The sequence below is a fragment of the Babylonia areolata genome, chromosome 32 (genome assembly GCF_041734735.1).
Source record: "Babylonia areolata isolate BAREFJ2019XMU chromosome 32, ASM4173473v1, whole genome shotgun sequence".
In the NCBI taxonomy this organism is placed as follows: domain Eukaryota; kingdom Metazoa; phylum Mollusca; class Gastropoda; order Neogastropoda; family Buccinidae; genus Babylonia; species Babylonia areolata.
The window spans coordinates 19,003,554-19,024,233 of NC_134907.1; the positions used below are offsets into that span (position 1 = coordinate 19,003,554).

A 20,680-nucleotide genomic window follows, 5' to 3' on the forward strand; every position below is an offset into this window, starting at 1 on the left:
ATCATCATCATTATCATTTTGCATCACGACCTTCACGCACCATGCATCATCATTATTTTTAACATCAGCATTATCATCATCATTATTATCACGCATCATCATCATCATTATCATCATCATTACTATTATCATCATCATCATTATCATTATGCACCATCACCTTCACACACCATGCATCATCATTATCTTCATCATCATCATCGTTCTTATTATCATCATCATTTTTGTCATCATCATTATCATTATTATGCACCATCACCTTTAACACACCATGCATCATCATTATCTTGAACATCATCATCATCATCATCGTTCTTATTATCATCATCATTACTATCATCATCATCATTATCATTATTATGCACCATCACCTTCAACACACCATGCATCATCATTATCTTGATCATCATCATCGTTCTTATCATCATCATTTCTGTCATCATCATTATCATTATTATGCACCATCACCTTCGCACACCATGCATCATCATTATCTTGAATATCATCATCGTTCTTATTATCATCATCATTTTTGTCATCATCATTATCATTATTATGCACCATCACCTTCACACACCATGCATCATCATTATCTTGATCATCATCATCATCGTTCTTATTATCATCATCATTTTTGTCATCATCATTATCATTATTATGCACCATCACCTTCGCACACCATGCATCATCATTATCTTGATCATCATCATCGTTCTTATCATCATCATTTCTGTCATCATCATTATCATTATTATGCACCATCACCTTCACACACCATGCATCATCATTATCTTGATCATCATCATCATCGTTCTTATTATCATCATCATTTTTGTCATCATCATTATCATTATTATGCACCATCACCTTTAACACACCATCATCATCATCATTTTTATCAGATAGAAAAAAAAGGAAAAAAGAAAAAGAAAAAAAAAAAAGCAGAATAAAATAAAATGAAGTAGATAGCAAGAAGAGTTCCACACCGATCCGCACCCGCCCTCTCACCTCTGTACAGACAAAATAAAATAAAATAAAATAAAATAAAATAAATAACGAGAACAGCTCCACACCGATCCGCACCTGCCCTCTCACCTCTGTACAGACAAAATAAAATAAAATAAAATAAAATAAAAATAAAATAAAACAGATAATGAAGAAGAGGTACACACCACACCACACTGCCCTCACCTCTGTACAGACAAAAGAAAATAACATCAAACAAAACAAAATAAAATAAAATAAAATAAATAACAAGAAGAGTTCCACACTGCGCCACACTGGCCCACTAACCTCCCTACAGATGAAATAAAATAAAATAAAATAAAATAAAATACAACGGAATAAAACACAAAATCAAGAAGAGTCCCCCCCCCACCCCCCCGCTTTCACCTCCGTACAGATAATAAAATAAAATAAAACAGAATAAAACACAAAATCAAGAAGAGTTTCACACCGCACCACACCCCCCCTCCACCCCGCACCCCCCTTCACTTCCGTACAGATAAAATAACATGAAATAAAATAGAACAGAATAAGAAACAAAATCAAGAAGAGCTCCACACCCGCCCCCCTCACCTCCGTGCGTCCGTTCAGCTCTCCCCGGGCCTCAGGGGAGACCACCATCAGGTCAAACTTCAGCTTTTTGTCCAGGTCCTCTGAGATGGAGTTGGCCTGTTCCACGGCTGGCATCAGTTCCATGATGTCCTCCTGCAGAAGGCTTTCGTCTGTTGGTGGACAGACCATCGTCATTGTCATTATCATCATTGTCATCATTGTCATCATTATCATCATCATCACAATCATCATCATCATTGTCATCATCATCATCATCACACAGCATCAGTTCCACGTCCTCCTGGAGAAGGCTTTCGTCTGTTGGTGGACAGACCATCATCGTTGTCATTATCATCATCATCACCATTGCCATCATCATCATTGTTGTTATCGTCATCATCATTGCCATTGTAATCATCATCACCATCACACAACATCAGTTCCATGATGTCTTCTTAGAGAAGGCTTTCGTCTGTTAATGGAGGGATTGTTATCATTCATTATCATCATTATTGTCGTCGTGATCATCGTTATTGTTGTCATCATTACGATCATCATCATTGTCATTATTGTCTTACACACTTCACAGGACAGGTGAGAGGGACACTCTTCACTGTTTACAGGGCAGGTAATGCTGACTCAACAAGATAGGAGAGAGAGAGAGCGAGAGAAGAGAGAAAAAAAGAGAGGAGAGAGAAAAAAAGAGAGGAGAGAGAGAAGAGAGAGGAGAAAGAGAGGAGAGAGAGAGAGAAGAGCAAGGGAAAAGAGAGAGAGAAGAGAGAGAGAAAGAGAGAAGAGCAAGAGAGAAGAGAGAGAGAAAGAGAGAAGAGCAAGCGAGAAGAGCGAGAGAGAAGAGACAGAGGAGAGAGAGGAAAAAGAGAGAAAAGAGAGAGAAGAGAAAGAAGGAGCGAGACAGAGAAAGAGAGAGAGAAAGAGAACCATCCTTCCCGCTGTACAGAACAGACGACGGTGGCCGACTGACCTCTTGTCTTGTTGCCCATGTTGACGTCAAAGCCCGACCGTTTGGCGATCTCCTCCTGGGCCAGTTCAAAGGTCACTTCCGGGAAGGGCGTCTTGGAGGCGTCCCTCTCTTTGGGGTTGCAGAAGACAAAGTACTGCGTCGTGCCAAACACGATCCTGCGGCACCCAGACATGGACATGCGTATTCATCCACAAAATAGTTCCCACTGTGGAGCGATTCTAGTTTCACAGAACAGTTCCTAGTGTAGAGCAGTTCTGGAGGAATTCAAACTCAATAAATAGCTGCCACAGTAGAGCAATTCTAGTTTACAAAATAGTTCTCACAGTTGAGCAACTCTAATTCATAAAATAGTTCCCACACCAGAGCAATTCTAGTTCAAAAAATAGTTCCCACAGTACTGCAATTCTAGTTTACAAAATAGTTCCCACAGTGGAGCAATTCTAGTTTAAAAAAAAAAAGTAGTTCCCACAGTGGAGCAATTTTAGTTCACAAAATAGTTCCCACAGTGGAGCAATTTTAGTTCACAAAATACCGTAGTTCCCACAGTGGAGCAATTTTAGTTCACAAAATAGTTCCCACAGTGGAGCAATTTTAGTTCACAAAATACCGTAGTTCCCACAGTGGAGCAATTTTAGTTCACAAAATAGTTCCCACAGTGGAGCAATTTTAGTTCACAAAATAGTTCCCACAGTGGAGCAATTTTAGTTAAAAAAAAAAGTAGTTCCCACAGTGGAGCAATTTTAGTTCACAAAATAGTTCCCACAGCGGAGCAATTTTAGTTCACAAAATACCGTAGTTCCCACAGTGGAGCAATTTTAGTTCACAAAAATAGTTCCCACAGCGGAGCAATTTTAGTTCACAAAATAGTTCCCACAGCGGAGCAATTTTAGTTCACAAAATAGTTCCCACAGTGGAGCAATTTTAGTTCACAAAATAGTTCCCACAGTGGAGCAATTTTAGTTCACAAAATAGTTCCCACAGTGGAACAATTTTAGTTCACAAAATAGTTCCCACAGTGGAGCAATTTTAGTTCACAAAATAGTTCACACAGTACATTATTCATTCACAAAACACTTTCCACAGTAGGACAATATTAGTTCACAAATTAGTTCCAACTGCAGAACAACATTAGTTCACAAACTAGTTCCCACAGTATGACAATATTTGTGCACAAAAATAGTTCCTACAGTAGAACAATACATATCATCTTGTCTAATATATTTCATTTCTTCAAATACAAACTTCACCCCTACTTCATCCTTTGAATAATGAAGACTTCCTGATTCTGTAAAAGACTTGTCATACTTCTTGTTCTTACCAGTCTTTTTTTGTTGTTGTTGTTGTTGTTGAGAGGGTAATAGATGCACTGACACACAACAAAGCAATACAATACAACAAACACAGGACAACACCCACAAACACAACAACAAAGCACACACACACACACACATACACATGACACACACACACTTCACACACCAATCAGCACACACACACACACACACACACACACACACACACATCAAACACCACACACACACACTAAACAAGACACATACACGCACACACATACACACTACAAACACACACACTTCACACACCAATCAGCACACACACACACACACACACACACATCAAACACCACACATACACACACAACAAGACACATACACGCACACACACATACACACTACAAACACACACACTACACACACACAACACACACACACAAACACTACACACACAACACACACACAGATCACCAACCTATCATTGTGCTTTATCGCCGTTTTCTCCACGACAGCCTTGCCGTTCAGCATCAGCCTCATGTTCTTCTCCAGAGGTTCCAGGCTGTACTTGCCTCCCTCCTCTCTCAGCTCTGCGTGACGCCCCACAATACTGCAACACCCGACACACCCACGATACTGCAACACCCAACACACCCACGATACTGCAACACCCAACACACCCAGGATACTGCAACACCCAACACACCCACGATACTGCAACACCCAACACACCCACGATACTGCAACACCCTACACACCCACGATACTGCAACACCCAACACACCCACGATACTGCAACACCCAACACACCCACGATACTGCAACACCCAACACACCCACGATACTGCAACACCCTACACACCCACGATACTGCAACACCCAACACACCCACGATACTGCAACACCCAACACACCCACGATACTGCAACACCCAACACACCCACGATACTGCAACACCCAACACACCCACGATACTGCAACACCCCACACACCCACGATACTGCAACACCCGACACACCCACGATAGTGCAACACCCAACACACACACACGATACTGCAACACCCAACACACCCACGATACTGCAACACCCAACACACACACACGATACTTCAACACCCAACACACCCTCAATACTGCAACACCCAAACACCCACAATACTACAACACCCTCAATACTGCAACACCCAAACACCCACAATACTGCAACACCCAAACACCCACAATACTACAACACCCTCAATACTGCAACACCCAAACACCCACAATACTACAACACCCTCAATACTGCAACACCCAAACACCCACAATACTACAACACCCACAATACTACAACACCCACAATACTACAACACCCTCAATACTGCAACACCCAAACACCACAATACTGAAACACCAACAATACTACAACACCCTCAATACTGCAACACCCAAACACCACAATACTGAAACACCAACAATACTACAACACCCTCAATACTGCAACACCCACAATACTACAACACCCTCAATACTGCAACACCCAAACACCACAATACTGAAACACCAACAATACTACAACACCCTCAATACTGCAACACCCAAACACCCACAATACTACAACACCCTCAATACTGCAACACCCAAACACCACAATACTGAAACACCAACAATACTACAACACCCTCAATACTGCAACACCCAAACACCCACAATACTACAACACCCAACATCCACAATACTACAACACCTGCAACACCTACAATACTGCAACACCCACAATACTACAACACCCTCAATACTGCAATACCCAAACACCCACAATACTGCAACACCCACACTACCACAACACCCTCAATACTGCAACACCCAAACACCCACAATACTGCAACACCCACAATACCACAACACCAACAACACTGCAACACCCACAATACCACAACATCCACAATACTGGAAGACCCAGCAAACCCACAATACTGCAACACCCAACACCCACAGTACTGCAAAACCAGCAATACTGCAACACCCAACACCTGCAATCAATACTGCAACACCCAACACCCACAATACTGCAAAACCCAACAATACAGCAACACCCAAGTGATGTTCACATGGGACAAGTTTTCTTCGCTTACGCCATCAAATGCCACATGCATCCTCTGCTGTTACAGTTGCCTGGCTTAAAGTGAACACAAAGTGGTTTGGCTGGGCATGTGGGGGCAGGTATGTATGTATGTATGTTTAAATTCATCTTCAAAGGTATGCGTGCATTCACTTTATGCATGTGTATAGTTTGTGAGGTACATTTTCGTGTGTATATGTGACACTGATGTAACGTGTCATGTGAATGTGTTTTGTTTTGCACCTGCATCGGAACGCTACATACGTATCCATCAGCACCATCATTAATATTGTTATCATTATTACTACTATCATTATTACTGTAATATCATTATCATCATCATTATTATTATCCGTTTATTATTGTTATTATTGTTGTTATTATTATTATTATTATTGTTATTATAATTATAATATTTATATTTATTATTATTATTGTTATCATTATTATTATTATAGTCAATATTATCATTAAGTCATTACTACTATCATTATTACCTTAATTATTATTATTATCATCATTTCATTACTATCATCATTGTTATCATCATGGTAATTATCATTATTACTTTTACCATTATCATTATTACTACTATCATTATTACCATTACAAAATTATCATCATCATCATTTTTATTATCATTCTTCTTCGGTTTTTTTTTCTTCTTCGTTCATGAGCTTCACATTCACTCATATGTACACGAGTGGGTTTTTAAGTGCATGACTGTTTTTACCCTGCCATGTAGGCAGCCATACTTCATTTTCGGGGGTGTGCATGCCGCGTATGTTCTTGTTTTCACAACCCACTGAACACCCACCGAGATAGATTACAGGATCTTAAACGTTCGTATTTGATCTTCTGCTTGCATATACACACGAAGGGGGTTCAGGCACAAGGCAGGTCTGCACATATGTCGACCTGGGAGATCGGAAAAATCTCCACCCTTTACCCACCAGACACCGTTATCGAGATTCTAACCCGGGACCCTCAGATTGAAAGCCCAACGCTGTAACCACTCAGCTACTGTGCCCGTCATCATTATCTTCTTCTTCTTCGTCTTCGTTCGTGGGCTGCAACTCCTACATTCACTCGTGTGTACACGAGTGAGCTTTTTACGTGTTGGGCCGCTTTTACCCCGCCATGCAGGCAGCCATACTCCGTTTTGAGGGGTATTATCATTACAGTTATCACCATCATCATCATGCTGATTACCCCGGCCCCTTCAACACCAGCTCGGTGCTCTCCTCCCGGCCGTTGCCGATGGTGATGGAGGGCTGGTCGATGAAGTGGACAATGTGACCGGTCAGCTGGGGGTCCATGTTCAGGTTGTAGATGTGGGGAACCTTCTTCCGCTTCTCCGCCACCTCCGCCGCATGGTTGTCGCCGCCCCCCTGACACACACACAGGGGGTGGGGTGGGTTAAAGGTAAAAAAAATAAAAATAAAAAAAGGTCCCTTTTAACCCCTCCTCTTCCTGGGATGGGTTACAGGTCAAAGGTCCCTTTTACCCCCTCCACTTCCTGGGTTAAAGGTGAAAGGTCCCTTTAATCCCTCCACTTCCTGGGTTAAAGGTTAAAGGTACCTTTTACCCCCTCCACTTCCTGGGTTAAAGGTCCCTTTTACCCCCGCTACTTCCTGGGTTAAAGGTTAAAGGTCCCTTTTACCCCCTCCATTTCCTGGGTTAAAGGTCCCTTTCACCTCATCCACTTCCTGGGTTAAAGGTTAAAGGTCCCTTTTACCCCCTCCATTTCCTGGGTTAAAGGTCCCTTTAACCTCATCCACTTCCTGGGTTAAAGGTTAAAGGTCCCTTTTACCCCCTCCACTTCCTGGGTTAAAGGTCCCTTTTACCCCCTCTACTTCCTGGGTTAAAGGTCCCTTTTACCCCCTCCTCTTCCTGGGTTAAAGGTTAAAGGTCCCTTTTATCCCCCTTAATAAATAACAGCTTATTCTAGTATCTAGCCAACATTAATTTCCATACTCAAAGTTATTGTGCTGCATATTCTTATGAATGCTCATGTTCTTTTAAAAAAAAAAAAAAAAGTCACTGTGCTTTACATGCTTAATGTTGGATATACTCAAGATGAAAGACATTCATGAGGGATAGAGAGAGGGCGTGACCCCACGACCCTCGACTGACCCCGGACAGCTGAGCTTCCTTCAGCCTCTCCTCGAAGGTCTTGGCCATTTCCTCCATCTCCTTCTGGTTGTTCTCCAGGCGGCTCTTGTACTCCTCCTCCATCTCCTCCTTCAGCTTGGCCAGCTCTGTGTGTACAGCACAACACATCGTTGACACACTGTTGACACATTATTGACGCATTATCAACACATGTCATCATTAACACATCACATCACTTCTGGTTGTTCTCCAGGCGGCTCTTGTACTCCTCCTCCATCTCCTCCTTCAGCTTGGCCAGCTCTGTGTGTACAGTACAACACATCGTTAACACATTGTTGACACATCATGTCATCATTAACACATTGATAACACATCACATCACTCCTTCAGCTTGGCCAGCTCTGTGTATACAACACAACACATTGTTGACACACTGTTGACACATTATCGACACATCATGTCATCATTAACACATCACATCACTTCCGGCTGTTCTCCAAGCAGCTCTCGTAATCCTCTTCCATCTTCTTCAGCTTGGCCAGCTCTGTATGTATACACAACACACTGTTGACACATTATTGACACATCGTCATCATTAACACATCACATCACTTCTGGTTGTTCTCCAGACGGCTCTGGTACTCCTCCTCCATCTCCTTCTTCAGCTTGGCCAGCTCTGTGTGTACACCACAACACATCTTTGACACACTGTTGACACATTATTCATACATTATCAACACATCATGTCATCATAAACATACAACACACACATACACAACACACACACACACATAACAATACTTAAACAAACACACACACACATATGAACACACAAACAAAATCACACAAACATATACATACAACACACACATACAAAACACATAAAAGCAACACACACACATACACACACTTGCTTGTTTCTTCTCTCTCTCTCTCTCTCTGTCTCTCTCTCCTGATAGCTTATTCCATTTACCATCATGAAATAAAATCTTGACTTGACTTGACTTGACACACATACAAACGCACACATGCTTAACAATACTTAAACAAACCCACACACACACACATTACACAAACATACAACACATACATACATATCACATACAAGCAACACCCACACACACACCCACACTCACTGTGGAGTGATGGCCTAGAGGTAATGCATCCCCCTAGGAAGCGAGAGAATCTGAGCGCGCTGGTTCGAATCACGGCTCAGCCGCCGATATTTTCTCCCCCTCCACTAGACCTTGAGTGGTGGTCTGGACGCTAGTCATTCGGATGAGATGATAAACCGAGGTCCTGTGCACGTAAAAGAACCCACGGCAACAAAAGGATTATTCTTGGCAAAATCCTGTTGAAAAATCCGCTTCGATTGGAAAAACAAATAAAACTGCACACAGGGGAAAAAAAAAAAAAAAAAAAAAGGGTGGCGCTGTAGTGTAGCGACACACTCTCCTTGGGGAAGAGCAGCCCGAATTTCACACACAGAGAAATCTGTTTGTGATAAAAAGAAATACAAATACAAATACAGTTTCAGTTTCAGTAGCTCAAGGAGGCGTCACTGCGTTCGGACAAATCCATATACGCTACACCACATCTGCCGAGCAGATGCCTGACCAGCAGCGTAACCCAACGCGCTTAGTCAGGCCTTGAGAAAAAAAAAAGGGTGACTAACTAATTGATAAATACATAAAAAAACCCAACTACTACAACTACTAATAACATGTATAAATAAAATACAAACACAAATACCCACCAGCATCGTCGAGCTCCTCATCATCGTCCTTCATCACCACCATCTTGGCGTCGCCTGACAGCATGGCCTTCAGACGCTCATTCTCCTCCTGAAGCTCTCGGATCAGTTTCTCCGTGGGGTCCTCGTTGATGGTGGCCTTGGTCTTGATCTGCTTGGCGCGGTCAGCTGTCCACACAGACCCCAGTCACTGCATCACTATCACTATCACTGTCAGTGTCAGTGTCAGTGGCTCCAAGGAGGCGTCACTGCGTTCGGTCAAATCCATACACGCTAAGCTACACTACACCACATCTGCCAAGCAGATGCCTGACCAGCGGCGTAGCCCCAACGCGCTTAGTCAGGCCTTCAGAAAATAAAATAAAATAAAATAACAACAACAAAAAAAAAAAGAAAAAAAAAGAAGATAAATACATAAAAATACTTCTACTACTACTACTACTACTAATATTTGTAAGGTGCAAAATCTTGATGAAGTCAACTTTAAGCGCGCGCGCGCACACACACACACACAAAAACACATTTTTGCCTATTGATGCAAAGTCTACACATTTTTGCCTATTGATGCAAAATCTACACATATGCAAAGTCTACACATTTTTTTTTTACCTGTTGATGCAAAGTCCACACATTTTGGCCTATTGATGCTAAGTATACACATTTTTGCCTATCAATGCAAAGCCTGCACATTTTTGCCTACTGATGCAAAGTCCACACATTTTTGCCTATTGATGCAAAGTCTACACATTTTTGCCTATTGATGCAAAATCTACACATTTTTGCCTATTGATGCAAATTCCACATATTTTTGCCTACTGATACAAAAAGTCCACACATTTTTGCCTATTGATGCAAAGCCACATAATTTTGCCTATTGATGCAAAGTCTACACATTTTTGCCTACTGATGCAAAAAGTGCACACATTTTTGCCTATTGATGCAAATTCCACATATTTTTGCCTATTGATGCAAAGTCCACATATTTTTGTCTATTGATGCAAAGTCTACACATTTTTGCCTATAGATGAAAAGTCTATAAATTTGTGCCTATTGATGCAAAAAGTACACACATTTTTGCCTATTGATGCAAAGTCTACACATTTTTGCCTATTGATGCAAAGTCCACATATTTTTGCCTATTGATTTAGAGTCTACACATTTTTGCCTATTGATGCAAAAAGTCCACACATTTTTGCCTATTGATGCAAAGTCTACATATTTTTGCCTATTGATGCAAAGTCTACACATTTTTGCCTATTGATGCAAAAAGTCTACATATTTTTGCCTACTGATGCAAAACGTCCCCACACATTTTGGCCTATTGATACAAAGTCCACACATTTTTGCCTATTGATGCAAAGTCTACACATCTTGGCCTGTTGATGCAAAAATTCCACACATTTTTGCCTATTGATGCAAAGTCTACACATTTTTGCCTTAATCAATTTTAGCTGACTAATTTTGTGCACAGGCTGGCAGACTCACAAAGTGTAATGCAAACAGTTCAGAGTTGAGGTCCAGAGTGCAAAGTCACTGACCGTATCTCAGAGTGGAGAGTGTTTCTTCATAGTTGATGTCAGCTGGACTGAGAGCAGCAATCTGGAACACACACACACACATCATTGCATCCCTTGATACTGTAAAATAACACATCCACGATAAATACACACACACATCATTGCATCCCTTGATACTGCAAATAACACATCCACGATAAATACACACACACATCATTGCATCCCTTGATACTGTAAATAACACATCCACGATAAATACACACACACACATCATTGTATCCCTTGATACTGCAAATAACACATCCATGATAAATACACACACATCATTGCATCCCTTGATACTGCAAATAACACATCCACGATAAATACACACACATCATTGCATCCCTTGATACTGTAAATAACACATCCACGATAAATACACACACACATCACCTAATCCCTTGATACTGCAAATAACACATCCACGATAAATACACACACACATCACTGCATCCCTTGATACTGTAAAATAACACATCCACGATAAATACACACACACATCATTGCATCCCTTGATACTGCAAATAACACATCCACGATAAATACACACACACACACATCATTGCATCCCTTGATACTGCAAATAACACATCCACGATAAATACACACACATCATTGCATCCCTTGATACTGCAAATAACACATCCATGATGACAACAACACACACATCACTGTATCCCTTGATACTGCAAATAACACATCCACGATGGTGACAACACACACACATCATTGCATCCCTTGATACTGTAAAATAACACATCCACGATAAATACACACACACACATCATTGTATCCCTTGATACTGCAAATAACACATCCACGATAAATACACACACACATCATTGCATCCCTTGATACTGCAAATAACACATCCACGATAAATACACACACACACATCATTGCATCCCTTGATACTGCAAATAACACATCCACGATGACGACAACACACACATCATTGTATCCGCACACCAGTACACGTCACACTGCAAATAACACATCCATGATGGCGACAACACACACACACGTCACTGTATCCCCCCACCAGTACATTTCACACGGCAAATAACACATCCACGATGACGACAACACACATACACATCAGTGTGACAGCACTACAAAACACAGTACAGCCTTGTCACACAGCAGCATCTTTGACGGGCGCAACAGCCAAGTGGTTAAAGCGTTGGACTTTCAATCTTAGGGTCCCGGGTTCGAATCACGGCAACGGCGCCTGGTGGGTAAAGGGTGGAGATTTTTCCGATCTCCCAGGTCAACATATGTGCAGACCTGCTTGTGCCTGAACCCCCCTTCGTGCATATACGCACGCAGATGATCAAATATGCACGTTTAAGATCCTGTAATCCATGTCAGCGTTCAGTGGGTTATGGAAACAAGAACATACCAAGCATACCTCCCCCCCCCCTGAAAGCTGAGTATGGCTGCCTACATGGCTGCCTACATGGTGGGGTAAAAACAGTCATACACGTAAAAGCCCACTCGTGTACATACGAGTGAACGTGAGAGTTGCAGCTCACGAACACAGAAGAAGAAGAAGAAGAAGAAGAAGAAGAAACATCATCTTCATTCATCATCAATAAACAAACAAACAAAACTCCCTCTGTGTACAACCTACCATGATGGTTTTGCTGTTGCCACCCAAAGCGTTCTTCAACAGCTTGGTCAGCGAGGAGTCCCGAAAGGGAACTGTAAAACACACATGTGCTGAATGATCTGCACTGTAAAACACACATGTGCTGAATCATCTCCACTGTAAAACACACATGTGCTGAATCATCTCCACTGTAAAACACACATGTGCTGAATCATCTCCACTGTAAAACACACATGTGCTGAATCACCTCCACTGTAAAACACACACACATATGTGGTTATGTGTGTTCATTTATCTGTGTTCCGTGATGATCAGCGAATTGTGTAACTCTGAAAGTTATGTGCGCAAAGACACACACACACACACACACACATGCATGGCTGGACAATCATAAACAAAGCCATACATCCACACAAAAACCACCACCGCAAACAGCAAAAGTGCACAACTTTCAAATCATCAAATACATGTGTACACACACACACACACAACAAAAAAAAAACCCTTCTCTCTGTGTCTCTCTCACACATCAACCACAAAAACTTGCATACCCCCACCCCCAGAGATCTTTGAAAGTTACATTCAAGCACACACACACACACACACACACACACATTTGCACCACAACCACCACCAACAAAACTGGCACATCCCCCGCACCCCATAAGATTAAAGTTACATTCAAGCACACACATACACACACACCCACACACACACACATGAAAAACAAGTTCCTCACCCCCCCCCCCCCCCACCCCCCAAAAAAACCAGACAAGATGGACCGAGCCACCTGCTGACCTTTGACCTTCTTTCCGGACGCCTTGTCGGCCAGAGCAGAGATGCAGTTACCCAGACAGGACAGGGACTGGTTGATGGCGGCACCCTCTTTCAGACGGTCGCCAGTCGCCCCCGTGCTGTCCGCACGCTCGCTGTGGACAGGAATTTGTGTCGTTCGTTCTTTTAGTTTAACGTCTTTTCACTGTTAAGTGATATTAGACGAGGGTAGGGAAAAAAAATCGAGTGGGAGGAGGGGGGGGGGGGGGGAGTGGGGGGGGCAGGGGGGAGGGGGGATTACTGTGTACACATGCGAGTAAGTGAAAGTGTGTGTGTGTGTGTGTGTGTGTGTGTGTGTGTGTGTGTGTGTGTGTGTGTGTTACATATAGAAAATGACTGATTTAAGTTTTGTTAAAAAAAACGAAAACATAAACAAAACAAAAACAAAAAAAACAAAAAAACACACCACCAACAACAAAAATAACAATATAACATATTTCTAATGAAAAGGAAATTATATACATTGATGATAATAACTATACATATATATATATGATGATGATGATGATAAATAATAATAATAATGATAATAATAACAACAATAATGATAATAATACAATAGAACAGAACACAATAGAATAGAATAGAATATGTCTTTATTACCAAGTGTACCGGGGTCACAAGGAATACTGGGAGGGGGGGGGGGGGGGGGATAGTACATAACAAGATACAAACATAAATTGAAAATCATACAAAAACACAGATACAGTAGAAAATTAGGATACGTACAAGTGCATATCAATATAAAAACTTGTGCACACTCACACATGCACGCACTGCACACACACACACACACACATGCACGCACACACACACACACAAACTCACACACACACACCCAGACAACCACACCCACACACCCACCCAGACAACCACCCCTATACCCACACACCCACCCAGACAACCACCCCTACACCCACACACACCCACCCAGACAACCACCCCTACACCCACACACACCCACCCAGACAACCACCCCCATACCCACACACCCACCCAGACAACCACCCCTACACACACACCCACACCCACACAACCACCCCTATACCCACACACCTACCCAGACAACCACCCCTACACCCACACACCTACCCACACAACCACCCCTACACCCACACACCCACCCAGACAACCACCCCTACACCCACACACCCACCCAGACAACCACCTCCATACCCACACACACACCCAGACAACCACCCCCATACCCACACACCCACCCAGACAACCACCCCCATACCCACACACCCACCCAGACAACCACCCCCATACCCACACACCCACCCAGACAACCACCTCCATACCCACACACACACCCAGACAACCACCCCCATACCCACACACCCACCCAGACAACCACCCCCATACCCACACACCCACCCAGACAACCACCCCTACACCCACACACCCACCCAGACAACCACCCCTACACCCACACACCCACCCAGACAACCACCCCCATACCCACACACCCACCCAGACAACCACCCCTACACCCACACACCCACCCAGACAACCACCCCCATACCCACACACACACACCCAGACAACCACCCCCAATCCCACCCAGACAACCACCCCTACATCCACACACCCACACAACCACCCCCATACCCACACACCTACCCAGACAACCACCCCACACCCACACAACCACCCCCATACCCACACAACCACACCCACACCCACACAGACAACCACCCCCACACCCACACAGACAGCCACCTCCACCCCCACCCAAGTGACCATCACACACACCTACACACCTGTGCGAATGACTGGTGTGAAAGCGCTTCCATTTGTCTCTGCACAAGAGTCAGCGCTACATACATACTATTATCATTATCACTATCATTATTATTTCACCCACCCTGATAATAGCCACCCCCCCATACCCACCACACCCTCACCTGCCAGCCAAGTCCACCAGGTTGATGAGAGCGGACTTTGTGGTGTCCTCCCCGGCGGCGTTCTTGAACTTCTGCAGGAAGGTGATGCCCACGATGGTGTGTGCCCGGCTGTCAACGACAAGAGCAACGACAACAACAAACAATTATCAACAACAACAACAACACCACAGCATGTCTCACAGTGCTTCCCTGACTGGAGAAGCACTCCCCTAAACCTTCCCCTCCTCCTCACCCACTACCCTCTTCTTCCCCCTCCCCCCCATTACTCATAACCCTCTTCTACTCAACCATTACTCTCTCCCCCCCCTCCCCCCTTTACTCATAACCCTCTTCTACTCAACCATTACTCTCTCCCCCCCCTCCCCCGTTACTCATAACCCTCTTCTACTCAACCATTACTCTCCCCCCCTCCCCCCTTTACTCATAACCCTCTTCTACTCAACCATTACTCTCTCCCCCCCTCCCCCCTTTACTCATAACCCTCTTCTACTCTACTATTACTTCCCCCCCTACTCATAACCCTCTTCTACTCAACCCCCCCCCCCCCCCTTACTCATAACCCTCTTCTACTCAACCATTACTCTCTCTCCCACCCCCTCCCCCATTACTCATAACCCTCTTCTACTCAAACATTACTCTCTACCCCCTCCCCCCCTTTACTCATAACCCTCTTCTACTCAACCCTCCCCCCATTACTCATAACCCTCTTCTACTCAAACCCCCCCCCCCCCAAATTACTCATAACCCTCTTCTACTCAACCATTACTCTCTCTCCCACCCCCTCCCCCATTACTCATAACACTCTTCTACTCAACCATTACTCTCTACCCCCCTCCCCCGTTACTCATAACCCTCTTCTACTCAACCATTACTCTCTCTCCCACCCCCTCCCCCATTACTCATAACCCTCTTCTACTCAACCATTACTCTCTACCCCCTCCCCTGTTATTCATAACCCTCTTTTACTCAAACATTACTCTCTACCCCCTCCCCTGTTACTCATAACCCTCTTCTACTCAACCATTACTCTCTTCCCCATTACTCATAACCCTCTTCTACTCAACCATTACCTTCCCCCCTCTCTCTCTTTCTTCCACCCCACTCCCGTAGTAACTGTCCTGCTTTTTGTCTCCCCCCTCCTCCTACACCCTTCCCCCCTCTCTCTCTTTCTCCCACCCCCCCTTCTGTAGTAACTGTCCTGTTTTTTTTGTCCCCCCCCCCTCCTCCTACACTCTTCACCCCTCTCCCTCTTTCTCCCCCCCCCCCCTTCTGTAGTAACTGTCCTGTTTTTTTTGTACCCCCCTCCTCCTACACCTTTCCCCCCTCTCTCTCTTTCTCCCACCCCCCTTCTGTAGTAACTGTCCTGTTTTTTTTGTACCCCCCTCCTCCTACACCTTTCCCCCCTCTCTCTCTTTCTCCCACCCCCCTTCTGTAGTAACTGTCCTGTTTTTTTTGTCCCCCCCCTCCTCCTACACCTTTCCCCCCTCTCTCTCTTTCTCCCACCCCCCTTCTGTAGTAACTGTCCTGTTTTTTTTGTCCCCCCCTCCTCCTACACCCTTCCCCCCTCTCTCTCTTTCTCCCACCCCCCTTCTGTAGTTACTGTCCTGCTTTTTGTCTCCCCCTCCCCCTTCCTCCTACACCCTTCCCCCCTCTCTCTCTTTCTCCCACCCCCCCTTCTGTAGTAACTGTCCTGTTTTTTTTGTCCCCCCCACCTCCTCCTACACCCTATCCCCCCTCTCCCTCTTTCTCCCCCACCCCCCTTCTGTAGTAACTGTCCTGTTTTTTTTGGTCCCCCCCCACCTCCTCCTACACCCTAGCCCCCTCTCCCTCTTTCTCCCACCCCCTTATGTAGTAACTGAACTGTTTTTTTGTCCCCCACCCCCTCCTCCTACACCTTTTCCCCCCTCTCTCTTTCTCCCACCCCCTTATGTAGTAACTGTCCTGTTTTTTTGTCCCCCTCCCCCTTCCTCCTACACCCTTCCCCCCCTCTCCCTCTTTCTCCCACCCCCTCTTCTGTAGTTACTGTCCTGTTTTTGGTCTCCCCCTCCCCCTTCCTCCTACACCCTTCCCCCCTCTCTCTCTTTCTCCGCCCCCCCCCCTCCCCCCCCTTCTGTAGTAACTGTCCTGTTTTTTTTTTGTCCCCCCCCCTCCCGCTCCTCCTATACTCTTCCCCCTTCTCTCTCTCTTTCTGCCCCCCTCCTCCCCTTTCTATAGCAACTGTCCTGCTTTTGTCTCTCTCTCCCCTCCCCCACTTCCTACACCCCACCCCCCTTCTCTCTCCCCCCCTCACCCCCCCCCTCCCTTTCCCTCTCATTTCATTCAATGTCACAGGTGTGGAAAGACGTGATGGTTTGTTTTTTGGGGTTTTTGTTTTTGTTTTGTTTTGTTTCTTTTGTGCTCATATTCATACTGATTGACCGTGATTCTCTTGGGCACCGTTTGTGTGGCATGCACCCCACCCCACCCCACCCCACCCCACCACACATGACTTTCTCCTGATGAGATGATAATGTCGCATTCTGTGTTCTGTCAGTCACCCAGCCACACTGGTCATGGGCACCTTCCCACCCCCCCACCGCCCCATGGGTGGGTGTGTGGGTATGGGGGTGGTTGTTTGGGTATGTGTGTGGGTATGGGGGTGGTTGTTTGGGTGTGTGTGTGGGTATGGGGGTGGTTGTCTGGGTGGGTGTGTGGGTATAGGGTGGTTGGCTGGGTGGGTGTGTGGGTATGGGGGTGGTTGTTTGGGTATGTGTGTGTGGGTATGGGGGTGGTTGTCTGGGTATGTGTGTGGGTATGGGGGTGGTTGTCTGGGTGTGTGTGTGTGGGTATGGGGGTGGTTGTCTGGGTGTGTGTGTGGGTATGGGGGTGGTTGTCTGGGTATGTGTGTGTGTGGGTATGGGGGTGGTTGTCTGGGTGTGGGTGTGTGGGTATGTTGCTGTGGAATGCTGTGTTGTTCCAACAAATGGTTGACGTCAATAAACCATCCAGGCCGCTGTGTGTTATTTTCAGTCCTGGGCAGAAGGCCTAATGCCCTTAACAGTGTCTAATCCTCTTAGGGCTACTCTGATCAAAACAGCTAAGAGGTGGCCAGATTTGTCCCCCCCCCCCCCCAAAAAAAAAAAAAGAAAGAAAAGAAAAAAGGACTATAATCTGTTGTGATCGTTCAGCCCTGACAAACACTGTGTGTATGGAACGGGTGGCTGTGTTTCAATGATCTGCTGATGAATGCTGTACACTAAGGTCTCTGTGAAGAAACCTGTTTGGTACTCTTGACAGTGTTCATACCAATGTTTTTGAGACATGCACACACACACAAAACACACACACACAAACACACACTGACACAAACACACACATACTGACACAAACACACACACACACACACGCACGCACGCACTCACGCAATTAAACATGCATACACACACGCAAGCACACACACACACACACACACACACGCAGGCACACACACACACACACGCACGCTTGCGAACGCGCACACACACATACATACACACACGTGCGCACGCACCCACACACATACCCACACACACATACACACACACACAGACACAGACACAGACACACACACGCACATGCACACACAGACACAGACACACACACACACACATTGTCCCTGACTGTCTCCTTAATCACCCGTACACACACACACACACACACACACCACACACAGACACACACACACACACACACACACACAGACACACACACATGAAACAGACAAGACAGAAGGAGAGAGAGAGAGAGAGAGAGAGGAGAGAGGGTTCAGCTGATACCTGCTGGTGGCGTTCATGTTGGTGGCGGCCACAGTGCGGTTGGTCGTGCCGTCCTCCATCTTCTTCGCTATGTCCTCATAGTTCACCACCGGCACTATCTGTAGTCCCTCGGCTGTGTCACACACACACACACACACACACACACACACACACACACACACACACACACACACTGTTTAACCCCTGTTCTGTTTGAGCAATTGTACGTTTCTTCATATCGCAAAATCATTAAATTCATGTGAAATTATCCTGACTGGATAATGTGTTCATTTTCCTTTCAGAAAAAAGTATAGGTTATACGTCTTTCTTTTCAGTAGCTGGCATGCTATACATATTTCTAATCATCACCCTCCATGCACAAAAACATCAAATAACTGTCAGTGAGCATAACACAGGCTTGGCACTGAAAGGGTTAACTCACTCAGTACGGCCAGCCCTCTCTTCTCCTCTACACATACCCCTCGGATGTCCAGTGGGTGTCTGAATGACCCAACCTTTAGCTTCCGTCGTCAGAATTGTGGTATTCTTTGTCAACATTCACCTCTTCAGTATAAGAGCCTCCCGCTTGCAATATTTTGATGATGGTGACTGGGGTGAAACCCTGTTAACATCGTCTCTTTCGCCGTTCGTATGGAGCGAGTTAAGCCACACTGAAAGGGCCTCCACAAGGAACTCACCATAGAACCCATTCTTGGGGTGCTGTCGGATGCGCAGTCCACGTTTCTTGGAGGCCCCCGAGGGGTCCAGGAGATCCCGCACCTGCTCGTTGTAGATCTCCAGCATGCTGAAGTTGACCTCAAACTCCTTCTCCGAGCCCCCCTTCTTCTCCTTGTCAATGCCCTCGAAAATGGCTTCACAGAACTGAGGCACCACACCTTCACAGCAAAAAAAACAAAAAAAAACAAGAGAGGCAAAGCCTTCAAGTTTCACTTGTGATAAATTAAGTCCCCTAGCATTAATTACAGAGTAATTTCCCTTCTTTACTATCTGCACCAAAACGTTTGCAAAATAAATAAAAAGTCCATGCTTAGCAAAAGAAGTTCCTGTTTGAACAATAAATGATAATAATGACTCCTCTTGTTGTTGTGTCAGGATAAGAGGTCAAAGTGCCAAGTTTAGAGAATACAAAAAAACAAACAAACAAAAAACAAAAAAAACAACAAAACAACAGTA

The 20,680-nt window shown here is 44.7% G+C and overlaps 1 protein-coding gene across 1 annotated transcript in view; it reads right to left on the bottom strand.

Moving 5' to 3' along the window:
* The window catches only part of LOC143276631 (kinesin-like protein KIF28), a 59,712-nt gene that overhangs the window by 32,389 nt on the left and 6,643 nt on the right, over positions 1-20,680 (bottom strand). The window contains exons 3-14 of the mRNA XM_076581248.1: positions 20,185-20,382; positions 19,508-19,619; positions 15,714-15,821; positions 13,768-13,898; positions 12,991-13,061; positions 11,337-11,397; positions 9,802-9,966; positions 8,067-8,191; positions 7,143-7,321; positions 4,307-4,438; positions 2,540-2,694; positions 1,579-1,727 (exon numbers count right to left, since the gene is read on the bottom strand). Coding sequence (XP_076437363.1) covers positions 1,579-1,727; positions 2,540-2,694; positions 4,307-4,438; positions 7,143-7,321; positions 8,067-8,191; positions 9,802-9,966; positions 11,337-11,397; positions 12,991-13,061; positions 13,768-13,898; positions 15,714-15,821; positions 19,508-19,619; positions 20,185-20,382 — 1,586 coding nt within the window. The remainder of the gene's footprint in view (positions 1-1,578; positions 1,728-2,539; positions 2,695-4,306; positions 4,439-7,142; positions 7,322-8,066; positions 8,192-9,801; positions 9,967-11,336; positions 11,398-12,990; positions 13,062-13,767; positions 13,899-15,713; positions 15,822-19,507; positions 19,620-20,184; positions 20,383-20,680) is intronic.